Below are 20006 nucleotides of genomic sequence, written 5' to 3' on the forward strand. Positions count from 1 at the left end.
CGGCTGGGACCTAACAGAGCTGGGTGAGTCAGACCCCAGTGTTAGGACAGGCTGGGGAGACCCCAGTGTTAGGACAGGCTGGGGAGACCCCAGTGTTAGGAGGATGAAGAAAGATGGAGAAAGGTGGAGGTAGAGGAGGGGGGGAAGGAATTAAGGATACGAGCATTGTGGCAGACGATAAGAAGAGAGGGATAAGAAGAGGTCAATGATGAAGAGGAAGAGTGAATATGACAGAGGAAGAGGAGCATTGAGAGGTGGACAATGAGTAGAAGGAAAAATATACAGAACAGAGAAAACACAAATAATGTGGTCAAGGAGAGAATAGAGCGGAACGAGAAGGACAGAGGAAGAGGAAAGAATATCTGTTTCCAGGCTTACCTTCAGGTCCCTGTGTATGACAGGGGTTCTACACTGATGCAGCCTGGCCACAGCCTCACAGGTATCAGTGAAGATGGTCAACACCTCTGGCTCTGTAAACCCTATATGGAGACGCTGGTTCATCTGCTTCACTACCTGACCAGCTTGGGGGGGGGGGGGGGGGGGAGAGAAGGAGAGGGGGAGAGAGGAGATGGGGGAGGGACAGGAGAGTGAAAAAGAGGGGGAGAATGAGGTAGTGAGTGAGAGAGAGAAGGAGAGAGAGAATGTTGAAGTTACAATCCAGGGTCAATAATAAAAAAAGTTAAAAAAAATCACAGGTCTGTTTGTTGAACTCTGTAAAGCACATCTGTCCCATATCTCTACGTTCAATAAAAAAAAAAGTACATCACCGGACCAAACAATTGTATTAAAATAGAAGGGGGGGGGACCAAAACTCCTACCTTTACAGTACTCCATGAGGATAAGGACCTCCCAGACACTGTCCCCTACTGAGTTGATGGTAGAGTCCAGGTAGTTCACTATGTTCTTATGACCCGACAGCTCTTTCTGCAGAGAAGAAGGACATTCTAAGAGATCGATACAGTGCATTCGGAAAGTATTCAGACCCCTTGACTTATTCCACATTTTGTTACGTTACAGCCTTATTCTAAAATGGATTGAATCGTTTAGTGTTGCCTCAATCGACTGTAGACGGAGGACATTGGGCATGTGGCTTATTCTCCTCATAGAAGTTAAGTCAGTCATCAGTCTAGGTTTCTTTATGTACACTTCCTGTCCCAGCGTAGGGTGTATGACAACGTTACTAGTCTAAGACTTAGTTCTGTTTGTAGTCTATGTACACTTCCTGTCCCAGCGTAGTGCGTATGACAACGTTACTAGTCTAAGACTTAGTTCTGTTTGTAGTCTATGTACACTTCCTGTCCCAGCGTAGTGCGTATGACAACGTTACTAGTCTAAGACTTAGTTCTGTTTGTAGTCTATGTACACTTCCTGTCCCAGCGTAGTGCGTATGACAACGTTACTAGTCTAAGACTTAGTTCTGTTTGTAGTCTATGTACACTTCCTGTCGCAGCGTAGTGCGTATGACAACGTTACTAGTCTAAGACTAAGTTCTGTTTGTAAAAAAAACAAACGAATAAAGCACTATGCGATTACTTCAAAGTTGTGTTGGTTTGGAAACTCATCTGGAGCTCCATGTTACATATGTTAGTGGGCCAGACGTCACATCTACCGTACTGCTACGGCCCCGTCACATCTACCCTACTGCCCCGTCACATCTACCGTACGGCCCCGTCACATCTACCGTACTGCCACGTCACATCTACCGTACTGCTCCGTCACATCTACCGTACTGCTCCGTCACATCTACCGTACAGCTCCGTCACATCTACCGTACTGCCACGGCCACGTCACATCTACCGTACTGCCACGGCCCCGTCACATCTACCGTACTGCTACGGCCACGTCACGTCTACCGTACTGCTACGGCCACGTCACATCTACCGTACTGCCACGGCCACGTCACATCTACCGTACCGCCCCGTCACATCTACCGTACTGCTACGGCCCCGTCACATCTACCGTACTGCCCCGTCACATCTACCGTACTGCCACGGCCACGTCACATCTACCGTACTGCCACGGCCCCGTCACATCTACCGTACTGCTACGGCCACGTCACATCTACCGTACCGCCCCGTCACATCTACCGTACTGCTACGGCCCCGTCACATCTACCGTACGGCCCCGTCACATCTACCGTACTGCCACGGCCACGTCACATCTACCGTACTGCCACGGCCCCGTCACATCTACCGTACTGCCCCGTCACATCTACCGTACTGCCCCGCCCTACCGCGCCCCGTCACATCTACCGTACTGCTACGTCACATCTACCGTACTGCTACGGCCACGTCACATCTACCGTACCGCCCCGTCACATCTACCGTACTGCGGCCCGTCACATCTACCGTACGTCCCCGCCCTACCGCGGCCCCGTCACATCTACCGTACTGCGACGGCCACGCCCCCGACGCCCCGTCACATCTACCGTACTGCTACGGCCCCGTCACATCTACCGTACTGCAACGTCACATCTACCGTACTGCCGGCCACGTCACATCTACCGTACTGCCCCGTCACATCTACCGTACTGCCACGGCCCCGTCACATCTACCGTACTGCCCCGTCACTTCTACCCTACTGCCCCGTCACATCTACCGCTACTTGCCCCGTCACATCTACCGTACTGCCACGGCCCCGTCACATCTACCGTACTGCTACGGCCCCGTCACATCTACCGTACTGCACGGCCACGTCACATCTACCGCGGCCCCGCCCTACCGCTGCCCCGTCACATCTACGGTACGGCCCCGTCACATCTACGGCCCCGTCACATCTACGGCCCCGTCACATCTACGGCCCCGTCACATCTACCGTACTGCCACGGCCCCGTCACATCTACCCTACGGCCCCGTCACATCTACCCTACGGCCCCGTCACATCTACCGTCCTGCACCGGCCCCGTCACATCTACCGTACTGCACCGGCCCCGTCACATCTAGCGTACTGCTACGGCCACGTCACATCTACCGTACCGCCCCGTCACATCTACCGTACTGCCACGGCCCCGTCACATCTACCTTACTGCCACGGCCCCGTCACATCTACCGTACTGCCACGGCCCCGTCACATCTACCGTACTGCTACGGCCCCGTCACATCTACCGTACTGCTACGGCCACATCACATCTACCGTACTGCTACGGCCCCGTCACATCTACCGTACTGCTACGGCCCCGTCACATCTACCGTACTGCTACGGCCACGTCACATCTACCGTACCGCCCCGTCACATCTACCCTACTGCCCCGTCACAATTACCCTACTGCCACGGCCCCGTCACATCTACCCTACTGCCCCGTCACATCTACCGTACGACCCCGTCACATCTACCGTACTGCCACGGCCCCGTCACATCTACCGTACTGCCACGGCCCCGTCACATCTACCCTACGGCTCCGTCACATCTACCCTACGGCCCCGTCACATCTACCCTACTGCCACGTCTACCGTACGGCCACGTCACATCTACCGTACTGCTCCGTCACATCTACCGTACTGCTCCGTCACATCTACCGTACTGCCACGGCCCCGTCACATCTACCCTACGGCCCCGTCACATCTACCCTACGGCCCCGTCACATCTACCCTACTGCCCCGTCACATCTACCGTACGGCCACGTCACATCTACCGTACCGCCCCGTCACATCTACCGTACTGCTACGGCCACGTCACATCTACCGTACCGCCCCGTCACATCTACCGTACTGCCCCGTCACATCTACCGTACTGCTACGGCCCCGTCACATCTACCGTACTGCCACGGACCCGTCACATCTACCGTTCTGCCACGGCCCCGTCACATCTACCGTACTGCCACGGCCCCGTCACTTCTACCCTACTGCCCCGTCACATCTACCCTACTTCCCCGTCACATCTACCATACTGCCACGGCCCCGTCACATCTGCCGTACTGCCCCGTCACATCTACCCTACTGCCCCGTCACATCTACCGTACGTCCCTGTCACATCTACGGTACGGCCCCGTCACATCTACGGCCCCGTCACATCTACGGCCCCGTCACATCTACCGTACTGCCACGGCCCCGTCACATCTACCCTACGGCCCCGTCACATCTACCCTACGGCCCCGTCACATCTACCGTCCTGCACCGGCCCCGTCACATCTACCGTACTGCACCGGCCCCGTCACATCTAGCGTACTGCTACGGCCACGTCACATCTACCGTACCGCCCCGTCACATCTACCGTACTGCCACGGCCCCGTCACATCTACCTTACTGCCACGGCCCCGTCACATCTACCGTACTGCCCCGTCACATCTACCCTACTGCCCCGTCACATCTACCGTACGTCCCTGTCACATCTACCCTACGGCTCCGTCACATCTACCCTACGGCCCCGTCACATCTACCCTACTGCCACGTCTACCGTACGGCCAAGTCACATCTACCGTACTGCTCCGTCACATCTACCGTACTGCTCCGTCACATCTACCGTACTGCCACGGCCCCGTCATATCTACCCTACGGCCCCGTCACATCTACCCTACGGCCCCGTCACATCTACCCTACTGCCCCGTCACATCTACCGTACGGCCACGTCACATCTACCGTACTGCCACGGCCCCGTCACATCTACCGTACTGCCACGGCCCCGTCACATCTACCGTACTGCCACGGCCACGTCACATCTACCGTACTGCCACGGCCCCGTCACATCTACCGTACTGCTACGGCCCCGTCACATCTACCGTACTGCCACGTCACATCTACCGTACTGCCACGTCACATCTACCGTACTGCTCCGTCACATCTACCGTAATGCTCCGTCACATCTACCGTACTGCTACGGCCACGTCACATCTACCGTACTGCCACGGCCCCGACACATCTACCGTACTGCTACGGCCACGTCACATCTACCCTAAGGCCCCATCACATCTACCGTACTGCTACGGCCCCGTCACATCTACCGTACTGCCACGGCCCCGTCACATCTACCGTACTGCTACGGCCCCGTCACATCTACCGTACTGCCACGGCCCGTCACATCTACCGTACTGCTACGGCCCCGTCACATCTACCGTACTGCTACGGCCACGTCACATCTACCGTACTGCCACGTCACATCTACCGCACTGCCACGGCCCCGTCACATCTACCGTACTGCCACGGCCACGTCACATCTACCGTACTGCCCCGTCACATCTACCGTACTGCCCCGTCACATCTACCGTACTGCCACCGCCCCGTCACATCTACCGTACTGCTACGGCCAAGTCACATCTACCGTACGGCCCTGTCACATTTACCGTACTGCCCCGGCCCCGTCACATCTACCGTACTGCCCCGGCCCCGTCACATCTACCGTACTGCCACCGCCCCGTCACATCTACCGTACTGCTACGGCCCCGTCACATCTACCGTACTGCTACGGCCACGTCACATCTACCGTACTGCTACGGCCACGTCACATCTACCGCAAGGCCCCGTCACATCTACCGTACTGCCACGGCCCCGTCACATCTACCGTACGGCCCCCGTCACATCTACCGTATGGCCCCGTCACATCTACCGTACTGCCACGGCCCCGTCACATCTACCGTACTGCCACGGCCACGTCACATCTACCCTACGGCCCCGTCACATCTACCCTACGGCCCCGTCACATCTACCCTACTGCCCCCGTCACATCTACCCTACTGCCCCCGTCACATCTACCGTACGGCCCCCGTCACATCTACCGTACGGCCCCCGTCACATCTACCGTACTGCTACATCTACAGTACTTTTACAGCCATGTCCATGTCAAGAAGTCATACCAGGTCAACTGTCAGGGTTCCAGGTGGCCACGCGGTGTGTGTGTGTGTGTGTATATATATCTGTACAGTGCATTCTGAAAGTATTCAGACTCCTTGACTTTTTCCACATTTTGTTACGTTACAGCCTTATTCTAAAATGGAAAATAAAATGGATTAAATTGTTTTCCTCAATCTTCACATACTACCCCATAAGAAAAAATGTTTCGAATTTTTTGCACATTTTGTAGAAATAAAAACAGAAATACCTTATTTACATAAGTAAATCAGTTCCTTTGCTATGAGACTCGAAAATGAGCTCAGGTGCATCCTGTTTCCATTGATCATCCTTGAGATGTTTCTACAACTTGATTGTAGTCCGCCTGTGGTAAATTCAATTGATTGGACATGATTTGGAAAGGCACACACCTGTCTATATAAGGTCCCATGGTTGACAGTGCATGTCAGAGCAAAAACCAAGCCATGAGGTCGAAGGAATTGACAGTAGAGCGCCAAGACAGGATTCTGTCGAGGCACAGATCTGGGGAAGGGTACCACATTTTTTTAAATCTGCAGCATTGGAAGGTCCCCAAGAACACAGTGGCCTCAATCATTGGAAGAAGTTTGGAACCACCTAGACTCTTCCTAGAGCTGGCCACCCGGCCAAACTGAGCAATCGGAGAAGGGCCTTGGTCAGGGAGGTGACCAAGAACCCCATGGTCACTAACAGAGCTCTGGAGTTCCTCTGTGGAGATGGGAGAACCTTCCAGAAGGACAACCATCTCTGCACTACTCCACCAATCAGGCCGTTATGGTAAAGTGGCCGGACGGAAGCCACTCCTCAGTAAAAGGCACGACAGCCAACTTGGAGTTTTCCAAAAGGCACCGAAAGGACTCTGACTATGAGAAACAAGATTCTCTGGTCTGATGAAACCAAGATTGAACTCTGGCCTGAATGCAAAGCGTCACATCAGGAGGAAGCCTGGCAAAATCCCTACGGTGAAGCATGGTGGTTGCAACATCATGCTGTGGGGATGCCTTCAGTGGCAGGGACTGGGACACTAGTCAGGATCGAGGGAAAGATGAACAGAGCAAAGTACACAGACATCCTTGATGAAAACCTGCTTCCGAGAGCTCAGGACCTCAGACTGGGGTGCAGATTGACCTAATAGGACAACAACCCTAAGCACACAGCCAACACAAAGCAGGAGTGGCTTCGGGACAAGTCTCCGAATGTCCTTGAGTGGACAAGCCAGAACCCGGACTTGAACATCTCTGGAGAGACCTGAAAATAGCTGTGCAGCGACGCACCCCATCCAACCTGACAGAGCTTGAGATGATCTGCAGAGAAGAATGGGAGAAACACTCCAAATATAGGTGTGCCAAGCTTGTAGCGTCATATCCAAGAAGACTCGAGGCTGTAATCGCTGCCAAAGGTGCTTCAACAAAGTACTGAGTAAAGGGTCTGAATACTTATGTAAATGTGATTTATTTTATTATACATATATAATTCAGCAAACATTTCAAAAAACCTGTTTACACCTTGTCATTATGGGGTATTGTGTGTTGATTGCTGAGATTTTTTGAATAAAAAAAAAATACATTTTAGAATAAGGCTGTAACCTAACAAAATGTGGAAAAAGTCAAGGGGTCTGAATACTTTCTGAAGGCAAATCAAATCAAATTTTATTGGTCACATACACATGGTTAGCAGATGTTAATGTGAGTGTAGCAAAATGCTTGTGCTTCTAGTTCTAACAGTGCAGTAATATTTAACAAGTAATCTAACAATGCCCCAACAAGTACCTAATACACACATATCTAAAGGGGTAAATGAGAATATGTACATTTAAGTATATGGATGAGCGATGGCCGAGTAGCATAGGCAAGGTGCAGTAGATGGTATAAAATACAGTATATACATGTGATATGAGTAATGTAAGATATGTAAACATTATTAAAGTGGCATTATTTAAAGTGGCATTGTTTAAAGTGACTAGTGATCCATTCATTAAAGTGTCCAGTGTTTGGGTCTCAATGTAGGCAGCAGCCTCTCTGAGTTCGTGATTGCTGTTTAACAGTCTGATGGCCTTGAGATAGAAGCTGTTTTTCAATCTCTCGGGTCCAAGCATTGATAAACCTGTACTGACCTCGCCTTCTGGATGATAGCGTTGTTAACTAACTGGCAGTGGCTCGGGTGGTTGTTGTCCTTGGGTGCTGTAGGTGTCCTGGAGGGCAGGTAGTTTGCCCCCGGTGATGGGTTGTGCAGACCACACCACCCTCTGGAGAGCCTTGCGGTTGAGGGCGGTGAAGTTGCCGTACCAGACTGTGATACAGCCCGACAGGATGCTCTCAATTGTGCATCTGTAAAGGTTTGTTGTCAGGGTTTTGGGTGAGAAGCCGAATTTCTGATGTTGGAAGAGGTGCTGTTGCGCCATCTTCACCACACTGTCTGTGTGGACCATTTCAGTTTGTCTGTGATGTGTACGCCCAGGAACTTAAAACTTTCCACCTTTTCCACTGCTGTCCCTTCGATATGGATAGGGGGGGTGCTCCCTCTGCTGTTTCCTGAAGTCGACGATCATCTCCTTTGTTTTGTTGACGTTGCGTGAGAGGCTGTTTTCCTGACACCACACTCGAGAGCCCTCACCTTCTCCCTGTAAACTGTTTCTTCCACCACTGTTGTGTCGTCAGCAAACACGCAGTCATGGGTGAACAGAGAGTACAGGAGAGGGCTGAGCACACACCCTTGTGGGGCCCCAGTGTTGAAGGTCAGCGAAGTGGAGATGTTGTTTCCTACCTTCACCACCTGGGGGCGGCCCGTCAGAAAGTCCAGGACCCAGTTGCACAGGGCGGGGTTGAGACCCAGGGCCTCCAGCTTGATGATGAGCTTGGAGGGTACTATGGTGTTGAATGCTGAGCTGTAGTCAATGAAGAGCATTCTTACATAGGTATTATTTTTGTCCAGATGGGAAAGGGCAGTGTGATGGCCATCGTGTCATCTGTGGACCTGTTGGGGCAGTATGCAAACTGAAGTGGGTCTAGGCTGGCCGGTAAGGTGGCGGTAATATGATCCTTGACTAGCCTCTCAAAGCACTTCATGATGACAGAAGTGAGTGCTACGGGGCGGTAGTCATTTAGTTCAGTTATCTTTGCCTTCTTGGGTACAGGAACAATGGTAGCCATCTTGAAGCATGTGGGGACAACAGACTGGGATAAGGATTGATTGAATATGTCCGTAAACACACCAGCCAGCTGGTCTGCGCATGCTCTGAGGACGCGGCTAGGGATGCCGTCCGGGCCAGCAGCCCTGCGAGGGTTAACAAGTTTAAATGTTTTACTCACGTCAGTCACGGAGAAGGAGAGGGAGGGATGCAGTCTTTGTTAGCGAGTTGCGACGGTGAAACTGTATTATCCTCAAAGCGAGAAGGTGTTTAGTTTGTCTGGAAGCGTGACATCGGTGTCCGTGACGTGGCTGTTTTTGTAGTCCGTTATTTCCTGTAGACCCTGCCACAAGCGTCTCGTGTCTGAGCCATTGAATTGCGACTCCACCTTGTCCCTGTACCGGCATTTTGCTTGTTTGATTGCCATGCGGAGGGAATAACTACACCGTTTAAATTCAGCCATATTTCCAGACCTCTTTCCATGGTTAAATGCATTGGATCGAGCTTTCAGGTTTGCGCAAATGCCGCCATCAATCCACGGTTTCTGGTTAGGGTAGGTTTTAAATAGTCACAGTGGGTACAACATCTCCAATGCACTTCTTAATAAACGCACTCACCGAGTCAGCGTATAGGTCAATGTTGTTCGCCGAGGCTGACCGGACCATATTCCAGTCCGCGTGATTCCGATTGGTTAAAACCTCTTGGGGCTAGGTGGGACGCTAGCGTGCCACCTGTGGTGCACTCCATCAACAGCAGGTGCATTTCAAGAGCGGCAAATTTGAATCCAAATAAATGTCAAAATTCAAATTTTTCAAAAATACAACTATGTTACACCATTTGAAAGATAAACATCTCCTTAATCTAACCACGTTTTACGATTTCAAAAAGGTTTTACGGCGAAAGCATAAATTTAGAGTATGTTAGGACAGTACATTTACAAGAGTTGTGTGTAATGTTTTGTCAAGTCAAAGACAGGGTCACCAAAACCATAAAACCAGCTAAAATGATACACTAACCTTTTACAATCTCCATCAGATGACACTCCTAGGACATTATGTTAGACAATGCATGCATTTTTAGTTCTATCAAGTTCATATTTATATACAAAAACAGCGTTTTACTATGGCATTGATGTTGAGGAAATCGTTTCCCTCCAATAACCGGCAGTCAAGTCAGCGTCAGAAATTAAATAATTAAAATTAGAAAACATTGGTAAAATATTATATTGTCATTTAAAGAATTATAGATTTACATCTTTTGAACGCAATCAACTTGCCAGATTTAAAAATAACCTTACTGGGAAATCACACTTTGCAATAATCTGAGCACTGTGCCCAGAAAAATACGCGTTGCGATACAGACTAGACGTCATGTTGGGGAGATCTAAAATCGAAAATACTATGTAAATAATCCATTACCTTTGATTCTCTTCATCAGATGTCACTTCCAGGTATCACAGGTCCATAACGAATGTAGTTTTGTTCAAAAAAGCTCATCATTTATGTCCAAAAATCTCCGTCTCGTTAGCACATGATGTAAGCCAGCCGGACTTCTCGTCATGAACGAGGGGAAAAAATATATTTCCGTTCGTTCAAACATGTCAAACGTTGTATAGCATAAATCATTAGGGCCTTTTTTAACCAGAACATGAATAATATTCAAGGTGGACGAATGCATAGCCTTTTATAACGTATTGGAACGAGGGTACCCAACATGAAGTAGCGCGCCAGGTGTCTAATGGGACATCACCGTTCCATGGCTCTTGTTCGGTCAGATCTCCCTCCAGAAGACTCAAAACACTTTGTAAAGGCTGGTGACATCTAGTGGAAGCAATAGGAAGTGCCAAAATATTCCTAAACCCCTGTGTTTTTCAATGGGAGAGGTTTAAAGTCAATACAACACATCAGGTATCCACTTCCTGTCAGAAAATGTCTCAGGGTTTTGCCTGCCAAATGAGTTCTGTTATACTCACAGACACCATTCAAACAGTTTTGGAAACTTTAGAGTGTTTTCTATCCATATATAATAAGTATATGCATATTCTAGTTACTGGGTAGGATTAGTAACCAGATTAAATCGGGTACATTTTTTTTATCCAGACGTGCAAATGCTGCCCCCTAGACCCAACAGGTTAAGCGTTGAATGGTTCTCGTCACTGGTACATCCTGTTTGAGTTTCTGCTTATAAGACGGAACGAGTAAGATGGCGTAGTGGACGGATTTGCCGAAGGGAGGGCAAGGGGGGGGGGGGCTTTGTATGCATCGCGAAAGTAAGAGTAGCAGTGATCAAGAGTATTAGCCCTGCAAGTCATGCAATCAATATGCTGCTAGAATTTAGGTAGCCTTGTTCTCAAATTTGCTTTGTTAAAATCCCCAGCTATAATAAATGCAGCCTCCGGATATATGGTTTCCAGTTTACATAGAGTCCAGTGAAGTTCCTTGAGGGCCGTCTTGGTGTTCGCTTGAGGGGTAACATACACAGCTGTGACTAAAACTGACGAGAATTCTCTTCGTAGTTAAAATGGCCGCCATTTGATCGTAATGAATTCTAGGTCGAGTGAGCAGAAGGACTCGAGATCCTGTATGTTATGTGTCATTAATGATAAAGCATACACCCCTGTCTTTCCTCTTCCCAGAGAGGTGTTTATCTCTGTCGGCGGGATGCATGGAGAAGCCCGGTGGCTGAACCGATTCCAACAACATATCCCGAGAGAGCCATGTTTCCGTGAAACAGAGAATTTTACAATCTCTGAAGTCTCTCTGGAAGGCAACCCTTGCTCGAATTTCATCTACCTTGTTGTCAAGAGACTGGACATTGGCGAGTAGTATACTCTGGAGCGGTGAGCGATGTGCATGTCTACTGAGCCTGACCAGGAGGCCGCTCCGTCTGTGGCGCTGTTGTTTTGGGTCACCTACTGGGATCAGATCCATTGTCCTGGATGGTGGTCCAAACAGAGGATCCGCTTCGGGAAAGTCGTATTCCTGGTCGTAACGTTGGTGAGTTGACGTTGCTGTTATATCCAATAAGTCTTATTACATACAGCCGGGAAGAACTAAGATTTCCTGGGGTAACAACGTAAGAATAATACATAAAAAAAACGAAATACTGCAGTTTCCTAGGAACGCAAAGAGACCATCTATGTCAGCGCCATTTTACTTGAGAGGCACTTAATATACCTACAGTGTCTGTCTGTCTACATATATCACACACACACACACACACACACACACACACACACACACACACACATACACTACCGTTCAAAAGTTTGGGGCCACTTAGAAATGTCCTTGTTTTCCATGAAAACTTACATGAAATGAGTTCCAAAATGAATAGGAAATAGTCAAGACGCTGACAAGGTTATAAATAATAATTTTTTATTGAAATAATAATTGTGTCCTTCAAACTTTGCTTTCATCAAAGAATCCCCCATTTGCAGCAATTACAGCCATGCATACCCTTTGGCATTCTAGTTTGTTGAGATAATCTGTAGAGATTTAACCCTATGCTTCCTGAAGCACCTCCCACAAGTTGGATTGGCTTGATGGGCACTTCCAACGTACCATACGGTCAAGCTGCTCCCACTACAGCTCAATAAGGTTGAGAACCTGAGACTATAATGGAGTGGCCAGCACAGACAGAACACCAGCTGACTGCTTCTTCCCTAAATAGTTATTGCATAGTTTGGAGCTGTGCTTTTGGGTCATTGTCCTGTTGTAGGAGGTAATTGGCTCCAATTAGGCGCTGTCCACAGAGTATGGCAAGGGGTTGCAAAATGGAGTGATAGCCTTCCTTCGTCAAGATCCCTTTTACCCTGTACAAATCTCCCACTTTACCACCACCAAAGCACCCCGAGACCATCACATTGCCTCCACCATGCTTGACAGACGTCGTCAAGCACTCCTCCAGCATCTTTTCTTCGTCTCACAAATGTTCTTCTTTGTGATCCTTACACCTCAAACATAACACTTTTTTCCCAATCTTCCTCTGTCCAGTGTGTGTTCTTTTTCCCATCTTAATCTTTTCTTTTTATTAGCCAGTCTGAGATATGGCTTTTTATTTGCAACTCTGCCTAGAAAGCCAGCATCCCGGAGTCACCTCTTCACTGTTGACATTGAGATGAAGCTGCCAGTTGAGGACTTGTGAGGCATCTGTTTCTCAAACTACACACTCTAATGTACTTGTCCTCTTGCTCAGTTGTGCACCGCAGCGTAGCCTAGTGTTTAGAGCGTTAGACTAGTAACCGAAAGGTTGCAAGTTCGAATCCCTGAGCTGACAAGGTACAAATCTGTCGTTCTGCCCCTGAACAGGGCAGTTAACCCACTGTTCCTAGGCCGTCATTGAAAATAAGAATTTGTTCTTAACTGACTTGCCAATTTAAATAAAGGTAAAATAAATAAAAATCGGGGCCTCCCACTCTTTCTATTCTGGTTAGAGCCAGTTTGCGCTGTTCTGTGAAGGGAGTAGTTCACAGCGTTACACGAGATCTTCTGTTTCTTGGCAATTTCTCGCATGAAATAGCCTTAATTTCTCAGAACAAGAATAGACTGACGAGTTTCAGAAGAAAGGTCTTTGTTTATGGACATTTTGAGCATGTAATCGAACCCACAAATGCTGATGCTCCAGATACTCAACTAGTCTAAAGGCCAGTTTTATTGCTTCTTTAATCAGCACAACAGTTTTCAGCTGTGCTAACATAATTCCAAAAGGGTTTTCTAATGATCAATTAGCCTTTTAAAATGATAAACGTGGATTAGCTAACACAACGTGCCATTGGAACACAGGAGTGATGGTTGCTGATAAGGGTACGCCTATGTAGATATTCCATTTTTTTTAAATTATAATAAATCAGCTGTTTCCAGCTACAATAGTCATTTACAATGTCTACACTGTATTTCTGATCAGTTTAATGTTATTTTAAAATGAAAAAAAAGAAATAAGCGCTTTTCTTTCAAAAACAAGGACATTTCTAAGTGACCCCAAAACTTTTGAACGGTAGTGTACATGTTACTCATGGTTTAAGGTCAGCACACCCCACAGAAAACAACTAGCTGTTGAGTTACAGACAGGGGTAAAAAAAACATGTTCATCTACTCTCTTAGAGGTAATTCAGTTCATATAACAAGTGGATTTTCTGGAAGGCGTAAACCATTACAAAGACAAATTCAAACTAGGGCTGTCACAATTACTGTATTACCAACGGTTATGGATGAAGACCATCATTAAAATAAAATGTCAAAAAAATGTTTTTTTTTTATTATAAATTGTGGAACGAACAGCTGACGGCATTCATGCGGTTGAGTCCCTTTCTGCGCTAAAAAAGACATAACGTGATGAAACTTTGTTTGCGCCTTCGCTGAAACAAGCAAGGTTCCATGCTAATGTAGAATGTTCATTCAAATGTAAAAAAATAAATTAAAAAAAAGGTAGACTCAGCGAAATGACGTTGCTTCAAGCAGAAACGCAGATATTGAGATGAGCGAGATGCAAGACTTCGCTCTCACACAGTATCTGCACGGGTTCTCTTCACGCCGTTAAGAGCGTTGGTAGGTACGGCGACCAAAACAGCGGACAAATTGAGCCTCGCATTTCAACGCTCTTTAGTTGTAGCGGAAATCGCTCCCCTATGCTCTTTACTTTGTGAACCTACGTCATTTCTCTGAGTCTACCTCTAACTGGGCTCCCGAGTGGCGCAGGGGTCTAAGGCACTGCATCACAGTGCAAGAGGCATCACTACAGTCCCTGTTTCGAATCCAGGCTGCATCACATCCGGCCGTGTTTGGGAGTCCCATAGGGTGGCGGAACAACTGGCCTAGCGTCGTCCGGGTAGGCCGTCATTGTAAATAAAAAATTTAAAAATAACAATTTGTTCTTAACCGACTTGCCTAGTTAAATAAAAGTTTCAAACATTTTCTTTTAACTGATGTGTCCCTGTAATGTCCGTTGACTTGAATAAAAAAAAAAAGTTTCATAAATAAATCACAGCACATACTGAAGGTTACACTACTGGCTTTTACTTCCTGCTTTGCTCCCATTGGTACACTCACGATGTCCGCCAGTCCGACACATTATGCCATCATTGACTGGAATGGGGACGCCTGTTCTATTCATTATATTTCTATGGAAACACAAGCAGTCAGGCAGGAGCGGAGAAGATGTGCGTTGAACGGTTATTACAGTGACCACGATCATTTGTGGGTTTTAGTCTGGGTTTCTGTATAAACACTTTGTGACATCAACTGATGTGGGAAAAAAAAATAAAAAAGGGCTTTATAAATAAAAACGTTGATTTGGCAGGCCAATAACAGTCATCCAAAATTCAATGACCGTCACAGACCTAAAAATCAAGCAATATTGTTAAGGTGCAAACACACACACACAGTCTCTCACTCTATATGCCCACCATTATAGTGATCTCTCTCTTGTAGATGTTGAGGTCTGGGACGTTGTTGACGTACATCCTCTTGAGAGCGCAGCGCATGCCACTCTGTGTCCGGGCCAGAAACACCACGGAGAAACCACCTGGAGAGAGGAGCCAGGAGGAGAACAGTTAGCATCATACACATGTTGAGTACATACAAAACACACACACACACACAAACAGAGTTCACGTGCTCCTGGGTGTCTCTCTCTCTCGCTCATTAGTGGACCGAGCAGTAGGTTTCAAAAGACCTGTTGATCTGATGCAGGGCCAGGAGAAAGAAGTACCCTACTATGGCATTCCTTGTTGCATAACAAACTCTGCTCCCTGAAGTGGACTGACGGGAACAAGGAGCCTGAACACACACACACACACACACACACACACACACACACACACAGACTCAGCAGGGAGAGGGCCCCAGTCAGGGCCAGCAGGGAGAATCACCACTGACTCATTACACAGTCTGCTCAGGGGGAATCACCACTGACTCATTACACAGTCTGCTCAGGGGGAATCACCACTGACTCATTACACAGTCTGCTCAGGGAGAATCACCACTGACTCATTACACAGTCTGCTCAGGGGGAATCACCACTGACTCATTACACAGTCTGCTCAGGGGGAATCACCACTGACTCATTACACAGTCTGCTCAGGGGGAATCACCACTGACTCATTACACAGTCTGCTCAGGGAGAATCACCACTGACTCATTACACAGTCTGCTCAGGGAGAATCACCACTGACTCATTACACAGTCTGCTCAGGGGGAATCACCACTGACTCATTACACAGTCTGCTCAGGGGGAATCACCACTGACTCATTACACAGTCTGCTCAGAGGGAATCACCACTGACTCATTACACAGTCTGCTCAGGGAGAATCACCACTGACTCATTACACAGTCTGCTCAGGGAGAATCACCACTGACTCATTACACAGTCTGCTCAGGGAGAATCACCACTGACTCATTACACAGTCTGCTCAGGGAGAATCACCACTGACTCATTACACAGTCTGCTCAGGGGGAATCACCACTGACTCATTACACAGTCTGCTCAGGGAGAATCACCACTGACTCATTACACAGTCTGCTCAGGGAGAATCACCACTGACTCATTACACAGTCTGCTCAGGGGGAATCACCACTGACTCATTACACAGTCTGCTCAGGGGGAATCACCACTGACTCATTACACAGTCTGCTCAGGGAGAATCACCACTGACTCATTACACAGTCTGCTCAGGGAGAATCACCACTGCTACCCATCTGTACATGATAAAGCAGTGATAAGCTAATAAAATAATGAAGGCCTGTTCTGACAAAGAGGGGGATGAGCCCCCCCCCCCCCCCCCACTGTGTTATCAGGTACCCAGAGCCGCCGCTCCACCCCACCGTGTTCAGGTACCCAGAGCCCCCCAGAACAGCGGTTAATACATTAGAGGAGAAGCCAGACACACCTCACATACCCTCTGGATAGGCTAATCACCATGACAACAGAGCAGGTTAACGTGATCACCACAACAACAGAGCAGGTTAACCTCATCATGACAACAAAGGGTTTAAAGCAGGGAGGAACAACCTTAAAGTTAATCGAGTTAGCCTAAGTGAAATTAAAATTGACTTAACGTTAAACACAGCCTGCTAGAGCCTTATCACCATCATTATTAGTGTTGGAAAACTCTTCTTGTTTCTGATTCTAGATGCATTGCAGTCCAATACAATACAAAAGTGCAATCTGACCATTGCAATCATCAAAACTTTAACCAGCCCTCTTCAACTCAAAGTGTGCCGAGTGAGAACTCAAATAAACACCGCCGTTCAACCCCGAGAGCGACACTAATCAAATCTGAACTCTGTCAGTACGTACGCTATCTCGTGGTCACCGTCTGTTCTGAATATGAACAGAGAGGATGTATTGGGGTGAAGGTAACTAGTGTTTTTATTTTTATGAGCAGCTTCATTGTTCTTCCCAGTATGACATGATTATTTGGATAATGGTGTTTGTTCCAGAAAAGCCTGGGTGACTTCAGTTACAGTACTTACGCCTAGTTTCACATGCAGTAACGAAAGCAATACATAGTGGTTACAGGAAAGACACCTTACAGATTCTTTCCATTTTAAAAGGTGCTTTTCCTGTACTTTACTACCAACAACAGGTCAGTCAGCAGAAACCAAACCGGTTTGTTGGCATAGGTTTTTTCTTTTTTCATTTTTGACTGCTTTGCTCTGCTGGCGCAGCCTGTTATAACCAACTGGGCCTAAAGGTTTCTCAAAAACAACCTGTTGTGTGTCTCAAATGGCATCCTATTCCCTATGAGCTGAACTGCTTTTAAACAAGACCCATAAGGCTCTGGTTCAAAGTACTGCACTACAGTGCATTCAGAAAGTGTTCACACTCCTTCACTTATACATCTTGTTGTGTTACAGACTGAATACATTTTTATTTTTTTTAAGATTCAATTGAGATGCGTCACTGGCCTACACTTATTACCCCATAATATTAAACATTTGTTTTTTACAAATTAATAAAAAATGAAAAGCTGAAATGTCTTGAGTGAATAAAGTTTTCAACCCCTTTGTTATGGCAAGCTTAAATAAGTTCAGGAGTAAAAATGTGCTTAACAAGTCACATAATAAGTTGCATGGATTCACTGTGTGTGCAATAATAGTGTTTAACATGATTTTGTTAATGACTACCTCATCTATGTACCCCACACATACAGATAATTGTAAAGGTCCATCAGTCGAGTAGTGAATACAGATTCAACCATAAAGACCAGGGAGGTTTTCCAATGCCTCGCAAAAAAGGGGACCCATATGTAAAAAAAAAAAAAAAAAAACAGATAGAATATCCCTTTGAGCATGGTGAAGTTATTAATCAGACCACCCAGTCAAGAAGGAAGTCAGTACAGAATACAAAATATTCAAAAACATACATCCTGTTCGCAATAAGACTAAAGTAAAACTGTAAAGAAATATGTGGCAAAGAAATTAACTTTCTGTCCTGAATACAACGAGTTATAGAGAGAGAGAGAGAGAGAGAGAGAGAGAGAGAGATCGAGACATATATGGTAAACACTGTATATAATATGGTGACCGACCACCTTGATTTCGGTCTTATGAAGCAAATTTAGTTTTTTTTTATTTATATTGGATAAAAAGTAGACACACAGAGCTAGAAAATGCTATCTCATACACTGCATTTGAGGAACAAATGGGAAAGAAATGCTGCTTTGAATGTTGATAAACTTGTTACCTCACTTTTGAGAAAATGGCCTTTGAATGTTTTGGTACCTACTAGAGAGCTCTTCTTTGTCTACACCCATTCAGTGTCGTTCACACCCTCTTAAGCTTTAGCCCCCACCCAAATTGACCATTTTACTCCCCCTAGCAGAGCTGGTTAGGCTGTTTTCATGTTATCTAGAGTGTTGTTGACTGTGCTGCTGGCAACAACTTAATTATGCTTTTTTGCTGACGTTTACTTACACCGGCCATATTCAACTGGTGTTGAGCGTTCGTAAATTCATCAGTTATTCTTCGCTCCGTCACACTCAATACGAGAGTGCTCTGAAATCGGAGCAGAGACTGAATTTACGAATGCACCCGAAATGGTTACTTGCATAGTGGAGTCTTTTGTTAAGACATGTAGCTAGCTAGCTAAACAATGAACCATAATCCCAACTCATGCATGAATCTGCAGGTAGGCTAACACTATCTGAAAATGTAGCTAGCTAGACTATCATTCATTGACGGGCGCGTCTCCTGACGGATGCCATGGTTGCCCTTTGTTTGAAGATGTAATTCGGAGACAGGCGTTTTCTCTATCTCCTTAGCTATCATACTCTAATTCCACTGATTTCAAAACTCGGTCCTCCAGAAATTGGAGAGCAACACTAATGTAGTTTTACTATGCAACACATTTTTATTTATTTTTTAAATCTACATTAGACAGGATTACCTAGACATACTGACCTGCTCAAACTCATCTCTCGGCATGTTCAGCCCAGTCATTATCATCTCAGCCAATCAGCTAGCAGGAAGGTTGCTGACTTTTTCTGTGGCTAAACCAACTAGTCTCGTAATTTAACACATTTTATTAGTATTTACAGATGGCATTGAAGTCTGTTATTAAGGCACATGAAAGTTCATGTTTGAAAACGAATTTTGATTTTTTTTAAAGTTCATGTTCAAACGGCTCTCCTGTGAAGTAGTGGCCTGCGACATAGGCCTAGTTACCTGAAATGGGTCACATATGTGTGTTATGGGGGGGGGGGGGGAAGACAGACGGACGAACTCAACATACTTTAAAATGACTCAAACCAAATTAAAACTGTACAATGACAATGGACCTACATTCACACAGTTTATTGACCGTGTCCAGCTCACTAATAAATCACTGAAAAGGAAAACTAGTCAAATCAGGGAGTATTGAAAATGAAAGAGAAAAAAAAGGACAGAGGACTATTATTTGCAAATTCTGACAGCGAGAAAATAACCAATTAACTAAATAACCAAAACGCACTCGCTCTACTGAGCCTGCCGGTCTCTCCCTCTCTGACGGGAGCCATATGGTTCAGGATCAGGTTCTCACTGAAATCAAAGCTCTGTTGCTTTAGTTCACACACTCTGCCATGCCAACCACGGAAGTGCAG

The 20006-nt window shown here is 46.9% G+C and overlaps 1 protein-coding gene across 2 annotated transcripts in view; it reads right to left on the reverse strand.

The window, feature by feature from the left end:
- LOC106570898 (BMP-2-inducible protein kinase) overlaps positions 1-20006 on the reverse strand; it is a 102182-nt gene that overhangs the window by 41493 nt on the left and 40683 nt on the right. For both annotated transcript variants that reach the window (XM_014143469.3, XM_014143468.3), the window contains exons 2-4: positions 15329-15447; positions 819-924; positions 379-521 (exon numbers count right to left, since the gene is read on the reverse strand). In XM_014143469.3, the coding sequence (XP_013998944.3) occupies positions 379-521; positions 819-924; positions 15329-15447 (368 nt within the window). The remainder of the gene's footprint in view (positions 1-378; positions 522-818; positions 925-15328; positions 15448-20006) is intronic.

Source organism: Salmo salar, chromosome 15, assembly GCF_965601325.2.
Source record: "Salmo salar chromosome 15, fSalSal1, whole genome shotgun sequence".
Classification (NCBI taxonomy): Eukaryota; Metazoa; Chordata; class Actinopteri; order Salmoniformes; family Salmonidae; genus Salmo; species Salmo salar.